We start from the raw sequence: 17615 nt of genomic DNA, 5'->3' as shown, positions 1-17615 counted from the left end.
TAGCCAAGGAGTAACACGCCTGGATGCACAAGATGATCCAACCGAGAGATGGCCCGCTTGTGCACAGTCCATCCCTTCTTAGCGCCCACGTAACCAACAAAGAGTTGGTCATCCACCCAGAACTGGCGTGTGCGATCCAGATAGTAAGAGCGCACGTTTTGGGTCCAGACGGTGGAGCCTCTCTTCCTCTTTCGAGGGATGCGGAGGCGGAAAGAAGGTGGGCAAGGTGATGGACTGCCCGATGTGGAAGGCTGTGACTACCTTGGGCAGGAAAGAGGGTCTTGTCCGCAACACAACCATGTCCGGATGGACAGAGAGGAAAGGAGGTGTGGAAGAAAGAGCCTGGAGCTCACTCACTCTCCTGGCAGAGGAGATGGCAACCAGGAAAGCAGTCTTAAAAGTAAGAAGACGGAGAGGACAGTTATGGAGCAGCTCAAAGGGAGCACACATTAAATAAGTAAGTACAAGGTTCAAGTCCCACTGGGGCATCACGAAAGGAACAGGAGGAAACGTGTGTGATGCCCTCAAAAACCTATTTACAATTGGGGACTTGAACAAGGATGGCTGATCAGGTAGCCTTAAGAAGGCGGAAAGGGCAGAAAGGTAGCCCTTGATAGTGCCCAGAGCAGAGCCCTGCTGGGCAAGAGAAAGAAGGAAGAGGAGAACCTCAGAAAGGGGGGCAGAGAGGGGATCCACAGCCTTTGCTGTGCACCATGCCACAAATCTGTTCCACCTGCAGGCGTATACCGACTTTGTGGAGGGACGCCTGGCTGCCAGAATGACATTACAGACTTCAGGAGGCAAGTCAAATGGTCTCAACTGTCGCCTCTCAATCTCCAAGCTTGTAGGTGGAGACTGGACAGGTTCGGGTGGAGGACCGTCCCCTGCTGCTGCGACAGAAGGTCCTCCTGAAGAGGCAGACGAATTGGGGGATCGACAGACATGCTGAGTAGCTCTGGATACCAATATCTTTGTACCCAGTCCGGAGCCACAAGGATAACCTGGGCCCGGTTGCGCCTGATCTTCTTCAGCACTCTGGGCAGAAGTGGTATAGGCGGAAAGGCGTACAATAGACCGCAACTCCACTCGCGACGAAAAGCGTCTCCGAGCGAGTGCCGCCATGGAAATTCCAACACGCAGAACTGATGACAGTGCGCGTTCTCTTCTGTGGCGAATAAATCTAACCATGTCTCTCCCCACTGCTGAAAGAGACCTTGCACCACGTCCGAGATCAGACGCCATTCGTGATCCATCATGCACCGACGGCTGAGTTCGTCCGCCCTGGCGTTCAGAGAACCTGCCCGGTGTTGAACCACCAGGGTCACGCCCTGATGTTCCAGCCACTGCCAAAGGCGCAGAGCCTCCTGGCATAGGGTCCACGACCCCACCCCGCCCTGTTTGATGCAGTACCACATGGCAGTGGTGTTGTCCGTGAACACCTGCACTACACTCCCCTGACAAAGGGGAGGAATGCCTTCAGTGCAAGTCAGATCGCCCGCAGCTCCAGAAGGTTGATATGGAGCTGGGACTCCGCCGGAGACCAGAGGCCTCTGATCTCCGCCTCTCCCATGTGGCCCCCTCAGCCCGGGAGGGACGCGTCCGTCACAACTACGTGCTCCGGTTGGGGTAGAGAGAGGGATCTGCCACTGACCCAATCGCGGTCAGTGAGCCACCACTGCAACTGTCTTGCAGTGCCCTCCGAGATCAAGACATGGTCGGACAAGTTGCCCTGATGCTGGGCCCACTGAAACTCCAGTTCCCACTGCAGAGCCCGCATCCGCCACCGGGCGTGATGCACCAGAAGGATGCAGGAGGCCATCAGCCCCAGAGGCCGCAGCGTCAACCTGACCGAGACTCGGGATAAAGGCTGAAAGATCGGAATCAGAGCCTAAATATCCCGAACCCGCTGTTCGGGAGGATAAACCCGAAACCGCACAGAGTCTACAACCGCTCCGATATAGAGGAGCTTCTGAGAGGGACACAGGTGTGACTTCGGCACATTGATGGAGAACCCCAGCAGGTGCAGGAGATCGGCAGGAGTCTGGAGGTGGCGGACGACTGTCTGGGGCGAGCCGGCCTTCAACAACCAGTCGTCGAGGTAGGGGAAGACTGAAACCCCTAACCTGCACAGATAAGCTGCGACCACCGCCATCACTTTAGTGAACACCCGGCTGGTAAGGCCGAAGGGGAGCACGGTAAAACTGAAAGTGCTCGTGGCCTACCGTGAACCGCAGGTAAAGCCGGTGGGCCGGCAGGACGGGGATGTGAAAATAAGTGTCCTGCAAGTCCAACGCTACCATCCAGTCTCCGGGGTCCAGGGCAGCTGCGACCTGAGCCAAAGTCAGCATCTTGAACGTCTCCTTCCGGAGGAAGCCGTTGACGTTCTGTAGGTCCAAGATAGGGCGTAGGCCCCCTTTGCCCTTCTTGGATACCAGAAAGTAGTGGGAGTAACAACCACACCCTACTTCTGGCCCAGGAACGCGCTCGATGTCCCCCTTGACCAAGAGGGCCGTGACTTCCTCTTGCAGAAGTTGCAAGTGATCTCCCGACAGGCGGTGGAATTGCGGTGGCATGGCTGGAGGGGTCGCCTCGAAGGGGAGGGACGATTTCGAGCACCCACCTGTCCGACGTGACGATTTCGAGCACCCACCTGTCCGACGTGACAGTGTGCCAGTGGAAGAGGGGATGGCGAACCCTGCCCCCCACTGCCATCATATGGGCCTTAAAGCACGGACTAGGAGGGTTTTGACGCGGGTGCTGCAGGGGAAGGTGTGGACTGGCCTCGCCGTTGTCCCCGACCGCCGCCACGGCGGTTTCCACGGCCGCCACCGCGCTGTGTAGCATTCTGTGGTGTGTGGCCATAGTCCTGGAGTCCTTAAAACGCTAAAGCGCGTGGTCTGCCTTGTCGCCAAAGAGGCGACAGCCATCAAACGGCATGTCCAGAAGTGTGACCTGGACATCGGCCGAAAAGTTTGCGGACCTCAACCAGGCGTGGCGTCGAACCGCCACCGTCGTTGCCATCGCTCTGCCCAGTGAGTCCGTGGAATCCAGCCCACACCGGATGGAATAGCGCGCTGCATCTCGACCCTCCGCAAGGGCTTGGGCGAGTTTAGCCCGGGCCTCCTCCGGACATTGTGGCAGCACGTCCGCGACCGTGTCCCACAGGGTGTGGGTGTAGCGGCCCAAGAGGCATGCGGTATTGACTGACCGCAGTCCCAAACTCAGGGACGAGAGCACTTTCTTTCAGAATTGCTCGTACCTCTTGGATTCCCGATCGGGTGGAGAACGTCGGGAATGCGGTCTGGGAAGTGGAGGCCAGGATGACCAGGGTGTCGGGGGTGGGATGGGTGGATGTAGGAGAGTAGGGTCTGCAATCCTATGATCACCCAGATTTTTGCTTTTTGCTGCACTGGTTTACGACTTTCCCTGGCTGTGGGCCTGCTAATCAGACCCACAGCCTAGCTGTTCTCTCTATCCAAATTGTACTCAGGTACTGAATTGGCACTGGGCCCTCGCCAAGTCCCTGTACCCAGGGCTGAGGTGCTCCCAGAAGTCTCCCAGGGGCTGAAGCATGTATTATGCCACCCCTGGATTGACTAACTAAAACTGACACAACTGGCTGCACGACAGCTGGGGCAAGGTGGTGTACTCACCCTTTGCTTTAGATATAGTATACCTATATCTAACCCTAAAATGGACACACAGATCTCCTATCAGTCACTCCTATGGCAGGCCTTAACAATCCTGAAGGCAGAGTGCTTGGAATCGTGTGAGATGGTGCTCTGGCATGAGCTGAGCCTGTCTGCGGCTTTCGGGATCTATCCCTTAGCCGTTTCCATGATATCGCATACCATATACTCTTAAGTGCATTATAATCCTCGCGGTTATGTGCCAACTCTGGTATCGCTTTATCAAAACATGTCGAGTAAGGTGTCATACGAATTGGAATACTAACCCCTCGCCAATTCTGGCGACGGGGTTAGCATTCCACCCTTCTAGAGGGACACGACATGCCTGTAACCTATAACCCGGTTAAAAGTCAGACAGAGCCTTAGCATCCACAAAATGGATGCTGCCACCGAGACACAAGTCTGCCCTCCTGCTGCTGGGAGTCCTCCCAGAGCAGGAGATAAGGACAAAGGGTTTCCTGCCAGGGGCGGTGCCAGCACCGTCCCAGACAGGGTTTTGTGTATTGTAGGTAGGCAGGGCTTTAGAGGAAGGTGACTGCACGTGGCACCCCGGTGCTCACTGTGCATAGGCTGGCTGAAACCAGTTCCAGGGTCACTCCAGACCCTGTGCTGGGGAAAAGCCCGCCAAGGAAGTGGGTGTAACCACCCCCCTCCTAGTCCCACCCATAGGGCAGGACTTAGTCGCGTGCCAGCCCCTTTTTACAGGATAAAGGTAGAGACTGGCCCCCTTCCAAATCAGATCATCTTTGAATCCTGAAACTACTTTCCACGAAAGGAACTCAAGACTTCTTCCTAAGATTTCTCCCTTGTGACTAAGGAGTAGTCACCCTGCATCCGCAGGCACCATCTTAAGAACACTGCGGTCTGCTGCAAGTCTCTCCTCCGGATCAAGACTGCCCAGCTCGACGAGAACCGGCTTCCCTGGCACCTCTGACCTCTACCTACATCATCAGTCACGCTGAGATTCGTGGGTGTGACGAGACCTCGAGGGACCGGCCATCTTCAAGACTGCACGACTTCTGCACAGCAAGCCCGCCGAGTAATTTCCTGGTGAGTGCTTTGGGGTCCGAGAAGCCCCGACCCTGAGCAGCTCCAGCACCGAAGTGCAGCCTCCCAGCATCTCCACGATCTGCGTGGGGCCCTTCTGCTTTTTGCTGCTCACCGCGTTGTTTGGCTACTAGCCCGCTGGCTTGTGGCCTTCTGAACGACGCCCGACGACATCACTGCTGCTAGTCTGGTTGCTCCAGACTGGCCCTTGCTTCCCTCCATCGGAGAAGTACCCTGGACCCTCCTGGTCCGGCTAAGACGCCATTTTAGGTCCACCGCGTGGGCCTTGCATTTGCCAAGACTTGTTGCCCAATCCTGGGTCCAGCGACGTCGACAGCAAGAACCTTCGTGGGACAGCTCGCACCTCCATCCTGGTCGCCGACAACGCCTCCTGGTCCGAGAGACTGCAGAGCCCAGCAGCGCCCACTCACCTGACTGCGGTGACTTCGCCCGGTGCCATCCTGGTGCCCCCTTAATCACTGGCTAGTGATTCAAGAACTTGGTCCCCTCTGCTTTCAGGTTTCTTCTTCCTTGATCCAGGCTTGGATCCATCGAACTTTCCTTCACTGGTCGCCTGCCAGCAACTTCTTCCTTCCAGGCTCCTGGTCCGGCAACGAGATCCCCGACGTCTTTTCAGACCTATGCAGCTGCAGCCCCTGGGCTAGGTAACTTCGGCACTCCGGTGTCCCAGCATAGCCTCACTATCCAAGGGTCAGGATCCACTGTCATTTTCTCCCTACCAGGTCGGGTTCGCCCGTGAACACTAACTTTGTGAATTCTAGCTTCCATAGACTTTGTCCCGCATCCCGCGTGAGAGTGCACACTCTGCACCCGAGTCCCCTAGGCCTCCTAGTAGTAATCTAACGATTCCCTAGTCCAGTCCTAGCGATTCCAAAGCCTATTAGAACTGTTACTTACCTGCTAGTAATTCGCATTCCACTTTTAGCGTATATGGTTTTTCGTGCCCCTCGGGCATTTGTGTAACGTGCTAACTTAAAAGTATTTTCGTAAGAGTTTTGTTGTGTGCTTAGCCCCCTGTCCTCATAAAGAGTACAGGGTTGTGGTGATTCTAATAAATACATTGTTTATTTTCATAACACTTGTGTGGTGTCCTTTCACTGGGTGTTCAAGGGGTAATGTGATGGTAAAACAGCTGGCTTAACACGCCCTCTAGAGTCTTAGCCTTAGACTGCTCGTATCCATGCTACTAGGATAGCTGGTCTATAAGGTTGACTTACAACCAATCATCAATAAGGGTTGTTTGGACTGATATATAGTGATCACTAGAATAGTGAGCACTGCACATCAGGCCAACTTCTCACAGTGGACAAAAAGCAAGTGTCGCCCAGGGCCGAGCGGTAGCGTCTAGCCACGTTGCTATCCACAGGCTGACCTGTAGCGGGTCAGTGGAGCATGCCTGCGGTTTAAGGACCTCAGTGAGGAGGTTAGTCCTCGCGGCCGCGATGCGGAGCGTCAGGCCCAAGGCCTTGGCTGCCCACGTCAACACTACACTGTAGGCAGCCCCGTCCTCCGTAGCCACGGAGGAGGGGAGACAAATCCAGTGTCCGGCGAAGTGTCAATTCCACTGGCCTTCACAAGTTCATATGTACAGTCCTGTTGAGACTGGCACTCCTGTGCCAGAGGGTGCACAGACCCCTCCCAATCACCCTCGTCACCCATCTCCTGTAGTTCAGGTTCAACAGATGGGGCCGGTTCGTGGAAATAAAAATCTCCATACGACGTCGAGAGCGGCGCCGGAACCGAATCGAGGGCAGGACCGGGGACGGCACCCGTAGGCGGCGCCAGAGGAGACACACGCAAGGCTGGCGCCGGCGAGGTTGTGAGGTCGACCGGCGACGACCCGGAACCGGATCCAGTGAGGGCCTGCGGCGCCGGGACCGAAGTCGCCGGGGCCGGAGCACCCGACCCGCTAGGGCCTTCAGCCGGGACCGTTGGGCCCGGAGGCGCCACGGAACCCGGCGGAGGAGGGAGGGACCTCATGGCCATGAGGTACCGCTCGACCTCCTCTGGCGTCGCACCGTGCCCAGGGACCGGAAGGTCTGGGGCAGGTGGCGACGTCCGCGACTCCCTCGGAGCCGTGTGGGTGATGTCACCCGAACCCCCGGCCGCGTTGCCCAAGCGTCAGGGTGGGTCGGAAGATCGATGACGTTTCTCCGACCTCTGATGCCGCTTACCTTAGGACCTGGATCCTGAAGACCGATGCAGACTCTTGGAGCTACGAGGGCTCCGACCCCGCGACCGGTCCCTCGGCCTCCTGTGGGACTGGGACCTGGAGCGGCACGGGGCCGACTGCCGGAGCTCCAGTCGCTTGCGGGACCGCTCCCGCCTAGCCTTGGACGTCAGGGCCCGGCAGTCGGAGCAGGTGCGGTCGTTGTGGTCTAGGCCTAGACACTGAAGACACCGGTGATGGGGGTCGGTAACCGACATCAGTCGGCTGTACTTGGAACAGGGTTGAAACCCTGGCATCCCTACCGGCACCGTAGGAGTCGAAGACTCGAGTAGAGAAATGATCAAAAAGATCAAAAAGTTTAGTCAAAAAATGACTAAGGGGTAGAGCTTCTACGGATCTGCGCTAGCTGGCGCGGAAAAAAAGAAGAACTGACGTCAGCGCGCGAGTACTCCGACGACGCAGACAGACGCGGAGCCGCCTGCCGTCGCGCAGGGGTATTGCTACGCAAAACTTTCCGGATCCAGTCTGACGCCTGGGGATATTCTAAGGTAAGGAATCTATCACTAACGTGCCTCTTTCAGATAAATATATTCGGATGAGGTTAGCTTTCAGCAATCCTTAAGCCCTACACTGTTCAATATTCTTGTATATGCCCAACAGTACAAAATCCAACAAAATACACCACATGGCTGAGCAATGTGTCCTACAAAGTAGTCAAATACCTCAAATTCATCCATCATTCTACGGATTCCACTTCCTTTCTGACCAATGATGAAACGATGGAGATCATATGGTACTTCCACCTCCGTGGTGATGGGCACAAGGGCCTGAAAGACAGAAATGCAAATTATGTGCAAGGTAAGTAAACCATTCCATGATTGGTATTCATGCATAGGGAACGCTACACAGCTAAGATTAATCAACGCATATATTTGGCATCCCTATTAGTTTAAGAACGGGAACCCCACAAGAACAAGTTACTAACCTTCTAGAACGCTCTTTCTGGTGGATACTCTATCCAACCAAATATTCCAAAGGTACGAATTGTGTTCTGATAGATACTGCTAACCACAGATTCCTCACTTTCGAATGCATACCATAGAGTTACTTCTGAGGTGGTGGGCCTGAGAAATGGCTCAGATTAAACACATGCAGGAAAATATCCCTCCTGTCTGACCAGGCTGGCAACCAAGTAGTGCTTCATGAACATGTTTAATAATGTCCACGTTGCAGTCACGAGGTGGGGTGGGGTTCACTTAATCCGAAAGGACTGCTTCTTGGTCAGTGCATAGCAAAATCTGATGCAGGACTATACACCTTCACCAATCCTTTTCTGCAATGCCTTGACATGCTTTGCCGCTGAAAAAAGGTCGCAGTCCACCTCTTGGAATTCAATGGAGAAACTTCAAGCTCTTTTAGGATCCAGTCGAAGGAACCGCACCTCCTCCTTGGAGGGGTGAGGCGGGTTAGAGAACATTGGAAGAGTGAAGGATCGTACTACATGAAAAAAAAACCTACATTTAGGCACAATCCTGCCTTTGTCCGCAGTTCACCTTCATCTGGAAAAGATGTGGTATAAGCAGGCTGCACTGAGAGAGCTTGAGGTTTACTTACATGACAAGCCACAGCAACCCCAACAAAAAACAGTCTTCAAAGTCAGGAGCTGTAAAAGACAGCTGTGCACTGAATAGTGTGCACATTAGGAAAGTGAGAACCAAATTAAGGTCCCACTGTGATGCCACAATGGTTTTGGAGTCAATACAGGAGTCAACCGTTTCAAAATTCTTATCACAAGTGATTTGAACAGTGACTTTGGTCTGGTAAATGTAAAAAGACTGAAAGGTCCACAAGATAACCTTTAAACAGAGCCCAATGCAAGTCCTTGCTGGGCCCTAGACAAAAATAAGACATTACAAAGTTCGGTCTGCAATGAATCAGTATTGCAGATGTACACCAGGCTATAAACTGTTGAACATAGACAGACCAAGATGTCTGGCAAACAGGATGACATCCGCAGCTTTAGGAGGAAGATCAAATGCAGTTAACTGCTGCTGCTCAATTGCCATAAATGTAGGTATAGATTGTGCAGATTTGAGTGCAGAACACAGACCCGTTACTGCGACAAGAGGTTGTCCTGAAGCAGTGGCATGATCAGAAGACAGATACTCATGCCCAGAAGTACAGTGTGTCAGACTCCTTCTGCAGTCTGGAGGCAGTGGGATGACTTGGATTCAGTCTTCCTGATCTTCATAACTCTGAAGGAAAGGAAGTGGCAGAAAGGGCTGCAGGAGTCCAGTGATATTCACTATCCCGAATGTGTCTGAGAGCAAAAATCATTGCTATGTTATTATTACACTTGCAGGTTCAGTAACATGAATTATATACTCAACCAAACTATTGCATTTGATCCATACACTGGTCTTATCTTATAGAATCACCTTTTTCTTCATTATCACGTATGATAGCACCTTCCAATATTTTAGTTTAGCATTCCTGCTGTACCAAAAAAAAATATTTGGTCTGATTTAATAAACTAAAAGTTGCTCCAAATAACATTGTCGTCAGGGGCAGGAATGATTCTCAGTTCATCTTAAAAAACTCACAATGTATATATATTACTAAAGCATGAGGTGGATGTGCACTTTCAATGAAAAATGTGCGGTCTGTAAATGGAACAACCAAAAAGGTAACCTGCAGTTTTCCATAGTGTTTAAACGATTTGTAGAAATTAGCAGACATATTTATCATTTGCACATCTAGTAAAGTGTTCTAATTTGTTTTGATTCCATTAATTTTTTTATCACACAGAATTACAAAACAAAGGCTTTCGTAACGATTGACATTTATTTTGAAGTGTTTTTACAGTTCACTTTGTTAGAGTAAGAGAGGATATCCTACAGCCTATTTCACTTCACACTTTTTGTACAGCACATTTGTGAGACAGTTCACTTTACAAAATCGTTGAACTTTGCAGTTAGAGAAAGAAAGGTAATTGTTGATTTAAAATGACTCGACCACTGTCTCTAAACACAGAATAAATGTAGCAAGAGAAAAACAAGATTTAAAGGCCTCTTTAACTTGTTGACCGCGGCCGGAATCCCGCCGCGGTGCGGGTGATTTATGACTGGGCGTGGTCAGGACAGCCCTCGGCCGTCCTCCGCACACGCCCACCGTGACGTCAGACGGCCGTCCGACGCACGGAAAGGGTTAATGCTCCTTCACTTTGATTGAACATAACACCTATTTGTCACCTCGCCAGATGGGGCGAGCAGACTAAATATAGCTCGCCCTGATAAAATCTGACTAGCCATAGCAAACAGGCGAGTAGATTTGTTAAGTCTGAGCACGTTCTCTGGAGTGGCAGAAAATTCTATCCAGGTTTCTCCCCATTGCTGCAAGTTGCCCAATGCCACCTCGGAGTCGAACTACTCATTTGTGATCCACCAGGTGCTATCGGCTAAGCTCCCCCTGGCACTCAATAATCTCAGCAGATGGTTCACTGTGAGGAAATGGGGTGCACTATATGGTGCGATTGTGAAACCTCAGCGTGTAATACACTTATAAACCCCTTTAGGATCCTTAGGTCTGAGCAGCAATTCTTGCACAAAGGAACAAGTGTAAAGCATTTAAGCAGCATCCAAACAGTTGAAAAAATCGACTTGACACTTGTGAGAAGTTGGCCTGATATATGATGCTCACTAGTTCTAGTGATCACCTTGCATCAGTCCAAACAACCCTCATGGTGATTGGTTGTAAGTCAACCTTATAGACCAGCTATCCTAGTGGTAGCATGGACAAAGCACTCTTAGGTTAAACTCTTTTGGCATGTGAAGCCAGCTGTTTTACCACATTTAACCCCTTGAATACCAGATGAAAGGACACCACAGTGGGGGCATACCATGCATAACTAACACCTCTGAACTCTTTATGAGGTCAGAGGGCTAAGCACATGACAATCTCTTAGGAAAAATACGACAAGTTGCACAAAATTACAATGGTGCCCTAGGGGCACGACAAACCATATACTAAGTAAATGGTATAAGGAAATCGATGGAAGGAATGGAGCTGTCCAGAGGCTGGAGGTTCGCTAGGACTACGCTATCTTCACCTTAGGTAAGTAATAGGAGGCCCACGGGACGCGTGTGCAGAGTGTGAACTCACACGCGAGATGCGTAACAACGTCTATGGACAGTACAGTTCAAGTTAAAGGTGAGTACGGACAATCCTGACTAGTTAGGACTAAAACGACTGTGAAACTGGACACTAGGACAGTTAAACTACCCTTGAGCACCGAAATGCTCTCGTTACCTCACCCACGGGCTGGGGGTGCATAGGTGTCAAAGTGTGTTGGGTTCTCGCGTTGAAGTCTATGGAGCCTGGAAGAAAAGATGCTTCAGGCGACCAGGAGGAAGATGTCCGGTGCGATCCAAGGGTGGATCGGTGAAGAAGAGGACCTGAAAGCAGAGGGGACAGTGTTCAAAGTCACTAGCCAGTGACCAGTGTGGAACCAGGAAGGAACCAGATGCTGTTGTCGCGATCAGGTGAAGAGTGGACGCTTGTCTCTGCAGCCACGTGGACCAGGAGGTGTCTTCGACGACCAGGATGGAGGCACGAGCTGTCCCACGCAGGCTCTCGCTGTCGGCGGTGTTGGATCCGGAATCGGCGTCAACAGGCCTTGGCAAAGGCAACCCACGCGGTGAGTGGAAACGGCGTCTGGAGTGGACCAGGAGGGTCCAGGATGCTCCTCTTTTGGAACGGAGCGAGGGCCAGTCTGGAGCAATCAGACCAGCAGTGAAGGTTTCAAAGTTCGTCGTCTAGGAGGCCACTAGCCAGCCGGCAAGTGACCAGACAATGCGTCGAGCAGCAAACAGGCAGAAGGGCCCCACGCAGATCTCGTGGATGCTGGAGGGCTGATCTTCGGTGCAGGAGCTGCTCGGGACTGGGGCTTCTCAATCCCCAAAGCACTTGGTCGAGTGTACCTCGGGAGTCGTGCTGGAAGCGAAGTGCAGTTTCTTTCAAGATGGCCGGTCCAACGTGTCTCGTCGCACCCACGGATCTCAGCTGTGCTGCAGATGTGAGTTGAGGTCGGAGAGGCCTGGGAATCCGGGTCTCGTCGGGCTCTGAAGTCTGGATCCTCGAGGGAAGACGACAAAGTGAAGCCGCTGGACGCTTGATGGTGCTTGCAGTTTCAGGGTGGACACTCCTTGCCCACAAGGGAGATTCTTCAGTCTTCTGTGGAGCAGAACGTCGAAGTCCAGAGTTTCTTCTTGTAAGTTGTTCAGGATAATCTAATTTGGAATGGGACCAGCTCCTACCTTTATCTTCCTAAAGGGGGCTGCACTACTGACTAGGTCCCTCCCCTGGGTGGGACCAGGAAGGGGGGACGTTACACCCCCTATCCTTTGTCCGGTTTCGCGCCAGAGCAAGGGACAGGGATGCCCCAGCAACTGGTTTGAGCCGGAGTATGCACCGGACACCTTGTGTGCCCCAGGCAGGTCTCATTCCTTTCAGGCCTGTCCTACTCAATACACAAAATCCTGTCTGGGGTGGTGCTAGCACCTCCCAAGGCTGGAAACCCTTTGTCCAAGCCTCCCTTGCTGGAAGGAGTCCCAGCAGCAGGAGGTCAGACTTGTGTCTGTGGTGGCAGCATCCATTTTGTGATGCCAAGGCTCGAGTTAACTTTAACCAGGGTTCGCAGTTACATACATGTCGTGTCCCTCTAGAAGGGTGGAATGCTACCCCCGTCGCCAGAATTGGTGAGGGGGTAGTATTCCAATTCGTATGACACCTTACTCGACATGTTTTGATAATGTTATACCAAAGTTAGCATTTAACCGCGAGGATTATAATGCACTTAAGAGTATATGGTATAGCGTTATCATGGAACAGCTATTAGGACTTGGTTCCGCAAGCTGCAGACGGGCTCAGCTCATGTCAGAGCACCATCTCACATAATTCCAAGCACTCTGCCTTCAGGATTGATAAGGCCTGCCATAGGAGTGACTGATAGGAATATATGTGTCCATTTTAGGGTTAGATATAGGTATACTATATATAGCAAAGGGTGATTACACCACCTTGCCCCAGCTGTCGTGCAGCCAGTTGTGTCTGTTTTAGATGGCCAGCCAGGGGTGGCATAATACATGCTTCAGCCCCTGGTAGGCCCTGGGTACACCTATGCCCTGGGTACCTGTGGTACACTGTACAGGGAATGATAAGGTGGCCCAGTACCAATTGGTAAATGCACCCAACGTACATGGCTGTCAATTTAGAGAGAGAACAGCTAGGCTGTGGGTCTGATTAGAAGGCCCACAGCCAGGGAAAGTCTTAAACCAGTGAAGCAAAAAGCAAAAATCTGGGGTGACCATAGGATTGCAGACCCCACTCTCCTACAACACTCAAGTAATCGCACACCAATTTATAAAAATAGACTATTTGTAAAAGAATTTAGACAGTAAAACGAACAATATCAACTGGAGAGTTCAGGAGATACAGAGTTAATGAGAAATAATAAATCAAATCATTTTACTCAACAATGGCAGTACCAGAGGACAGTGCAAAGCATTTGATGTACACACAGTCAGCAAAAGGTTTCACACCCTCAAGGACTGAACTCCAGGCCAATTGTTTTTATATCAAAAGATGTAGTGGTTTTATTTTTAGAACTGTGAGAAAGTGGCTTTATATATATTGGACTAGAAGGAAGTACAGTGTGTATAGAGTCCACCAACCCCAGAGGTATAACAGAGGTTAAAGTCAGAACTGACCTTACTCTCCAAAGTGGTAGCTTGGTCGAGCAGTAAGGCAGCACCGGAGGACAGTGTACAGCATTTGATGTACACACTCAGTCAGCAAAAGGTTTCACACACTCAAGGACTGAACTCCAGGCCAATTGTTTGTATATCCAGAGATATGGTTGTTTCATTTTTAGAACCAACAGTTATAAAAATATACTTTTCACATTACGAGTACTCATGTAAATACTTTGCAGAGGAGCAATAAGTTTGAATACACATTAATCGCAGGTTAGCTAATAAGCAATACAGTTCTGAAACACACTAGCATTGAGCTCAATAGGTTTTCATAGGAAAGTACAGTTGATTACTTTATGGATTACTTTGGTAGTCCCAGGACTAGATCTTGGATTCAGTCCTGGGGTCTAAGCTGAAACCTGATTAGCAAAAGCGTTTTAGTTACAGTGATGATTTTTCCTCAATATAAAGCCGTTTTAAAAGGTCACACTTAGAAACTTTTCGAGGTGATTCTCACAATGTTATTCAATGGGAGGAAATTCAGGTTACAGGTAAAGTACGATCGCGTTACTTTTGTAACCCAGCACTAGTCTCCTAGGGCCAGCACTGGGGGCTTAACTTAAAACAGGTAGGTAATTGCGTTTCAGTATTTTGTACGATTTTTAAAGAATATTTGCAGTTTTCAAAAGTAGACACTTAGAAGAATATTCATAGAAAAGCAGACAATGGGTTCCTATGGAGAAAATACAGGTTACTAGTAAACCTGCTAGGGATTACTTTTGTGGTTCAGTACTGGGCTGAAGGGTACAGTACTGGCTTCTCTCCTGATCACAGGAGAGTATTTTCGAATTCGGACTTTGGCTGATTTTATAGGAATATTTTCAGTTTTCAAAACTTCACACTTAGAAAATTTTCGAGTCAAAAATGGGTCAATGTTATCCAAAGGCAGGTAAGTGAATTACCGGTTTCCAGGTGAGTACTTGGTTGGTGAAGTTAGGGTTCTGGGCATAGACTCGGGGTCCCCCAGGGTCAGGTGAGGACAGTTGGTTCGGTCGCAGGGGCTGCTGGGTGTAGAAGTAGGTAGGCCCAATGTTATGCAATGAGGAAAAGGGGGCCTTCAGTTGGTGGCTGCTGGCTAGCAGGCCACGCGGCACTGGGAGCTGGGCTCCTGGTCACTTGCTCTGGGCAAGGGAGGGGAAATAGGATTGGGCAAATCGGTCACAGCCAGCGGCACTCGGGCGGCTGGGTGCAGGGTGCTTTTGAGCAGTCGGGCGCTCAACGTTATCCAATGAGGATCTTGAAAAAGTAACATAGGCTGCTGGCTCAGGGACGGTGACTCCAGGGGCGACCAGCACTTCGAGAGGTAAGTTGGGATGTTGGAGCACAGGTAGGTACCCCAAAGGGAGGCACAGGGGGCTGTAGGGCGCCGGGTGCAGAGGTGTCTTTGGGTGTCGGAAAAGCTTACCCTCGGCTGGTCGCGGTTGGGGTGGCCCCTGGTTCTGAGTCTGCAGGTGTCGGCTGGTTCGTTGAGGAGGGTCTTTGGGCACTGGACTTCGGGTCCCAGTCGCTGGGGAGACGTCCTCGTGGTCTTATTTATTTATTTATTTATTCAAAGTTTTATATAGCGCGAACAAGATCCTTACAGATATCAGAGCGCTTCACAGAGACAGGGGCAAGGGCAACAGGAATGAACAAAATAATGGGAGCAATATAGTGGTCAATAAACATAGAGTAACATAGATAACAATAATGTACAGAAACATATCAAAACCTATCAGAATACAGTCAGGTAAACAAGTCATATAAATCCAACAAAGAGTAGCATATATTGGTCGATAGGACGAGAGTAGCGTAGTAGTGCCCCTCTAGGTAGTAGGATAGTGCCAAAGGGCAGGGTGATCAGAGATACAGCGCGATGCGGAGACTCAGTTCCAGTCTCTGTAATGTTCAGGAGATCTTGGCCAGAAGGATTCTCTTCACCTCTTTCTTGAAGAGTGCCGTGGAGGAGATAAGCCTCGTTTCCGGAGGGAGCGCATTCCAGATCCTGGGTGCCATTCCTGAGAAGGAGCGCTTGTATGTTTTTTCTTTCCGGAATCTACTAGGCTTCAAAAGTAGGTTTTTTGTACTACGATTGGATCTCGACCCTCCTGATATAGACAACTTTTGCGCGAGGTAGTTGGGTGCTTTGTGGTGCACCGCCGAGTGTGTCATTATTGCAATTTTTAGTTGAATTCTGGCTTCAAAAGGCAGCCATTTTAGAGATTTTAGGTCTGGGGAAATATGCGAATGTTTTCTCGAGCCAGTAATGAGTCTCGCAGCAGCGTTCAGGGAGGCTCTTAGGGGTGCTGTTGTGGATAGCGGGAGTCCGCTGAGGGCCACAATTCCGTAGTCTATGCGAGGGATGACTAAAGCTTGTACAGCAGTTTGGAAGTCTTTGGCAGGGAGGAAGGGTTTGAGTTTCCTCAGTGTGTTGATATGGAAATTAGCCCCTTTTGTGGCTATGCTAATGTGCTGTTGCATGTTGAGCTTGGCGTCAACTGTGATGCCTAGGGATTTTGCTGAGTCCACGATAGTAGGTTGGACATTGAGTGCTGTTAGGTTATTGAGCCACGTTTGGGTGGTGGAAGTTTTCGCCGGGGGTGAGATGAGTAGGAACTCAGTTTTCAGCGCATTTAGTTTGAGGTGATTAACGGCCAGCCAGGATTGAGTGTTGCTAAGTGTGGAATTCAGTAGTTTGATATCTTCCGGGGATTGTAGCTTTAGGTAGAGTTGTGTGTCATCGGCGTACATATGGAATTGAACATTGGATGCTTGCAGCAAGGTGGCGAGTGGTTCCATGATGAGGTTGAACAGTGTGGGGGAGAGGCAGGATCCTTGTGGGACACCTAGGTCTGCAGGCACTGGTTTAGATAGCACATTGTCGATCTTGAACTTCTGCGACCGGTTATGAAGGAAAGAAGCAAACCATTTGAGAACAGTTCCCGAGAGACCCATTCTAGTGCTTAGCAGCTCCAATAAGTTCTCATGTTTGACCGTGTCAAAAGCTGACGATAGGTCAAGAAGGATGAGGAGACAGGAATCATTGCGGTCAAGGATTTGGAGGGCGTCATCGATAATGTGTGTCATAGCTGTTTCCGTGCTATGTTTCGCTCGGAAGCCTGATTGGTGAGTGTTGAGAAGGTCAAATTGGTCAATGTGTTTTGTTAGTTGGATTTGGACACATTTCTCCAGCAGTTTGGCCAGGGTGGGGATATTGGTGATGGGCCGGTAGTTGTTCAGGTCAGACGGATCGGCTGTGGGTTTCTTGAGTATAGGCGTGACTTGCCCCACCTTGAGGGAGTCTGGGATGAGACCTTGTTGAAGGGAGCTGTTGATGATTTTGGTCCAAAGAGGGAGGAGCAAGGGGGTGAAGTCTTTTAACGCATTAGCAGGTAGAGGGTCTGTGAGGTGATTAGAGGGCTTCAAGGTGCAGAGTGGTTTGTATATATCTTCTTCCGTGTAGCTGTCGAAGTGCAGCCATGATGCATTGTTTTTAGGTTGAATGTTGGACATTCTGGTGTGATTGGGGAATCGGCTTAAGTCCATGACGAGGTCATTTCTTATGTTGTCGGTCTTTTGCTTAAAGAAAGCAGAGAAGGCTTCACAGTGTGGGGTGTCGCTTGTTGCTTTGTTTGATTGTAAGGGTTGTGCCTTTGTTTGAGTCTTGATTAGTTCGAACAGTTTCCTTGGCCTGTTTTTTGCTTGGTCCAGTAGACGGCTAAAGAAGTCAGACTTTGTGCGCTTTATTTTCCTGAAATAGTCATTTCTCTTTTTTTTAAGCGTCTTTAGATGCAGTGATGAGGGGTCAGATCTCCAGGTACGCTCTGCCATTCGCATAGTGCGCTTGTCGTCATTGAGTCTGCCATCGTACCAGGGGTTAGAACTTTTGTTGGAGAC

At 50.7% G+C, this 17615-nt stretch overlaps 1 protein-coding gene across 4 annotated transcripts in view; it reads right to left on the bottom strand.

Annotated features, from left to right (window-relative positions):
* Window positions 1–17615, bottom strand: part of HDLBP (high density lipoprotein binding protein) — a 1657332-nt gene that overhangs the window by 364425 nt on the left and 1275292 nt on the right. For all 4 annotated transcript variants that reach the window (XM_078665718.1, XM_078665720.1, XM_078665719.1 and 1 more), the window contains exon 22: window positions 7650–7754. In XM_078665718.1, the coding sequence (XP_078521844.1) occupies window positions 7650–7754 (105 nt within the window). The remainder of the gene's footprint in view (window positions 1–7649; window positions 7755–17615) is intronic.

The sequence above is a fragment of the Lissotriton helveticus genome, chromosome 11, assembly GCF_964261635.1.
Source record: "Lissotriton helveticus chromosome 11, aLisHel1.1, whole genome shotgun sequence".
Taxonomy (NCBI): domain Eukaryota; kingdom Metazoa; phylum Chordata; class Amphibia; order Caudata; family Salamandridae; genus Lissotriton; species Lissotriton helveticus.
The sequence above is the reverse complement of the archived record's forward strand: the minus strand, read 5'-3'. Positions and strand labels throughout refer to the sequence as shown.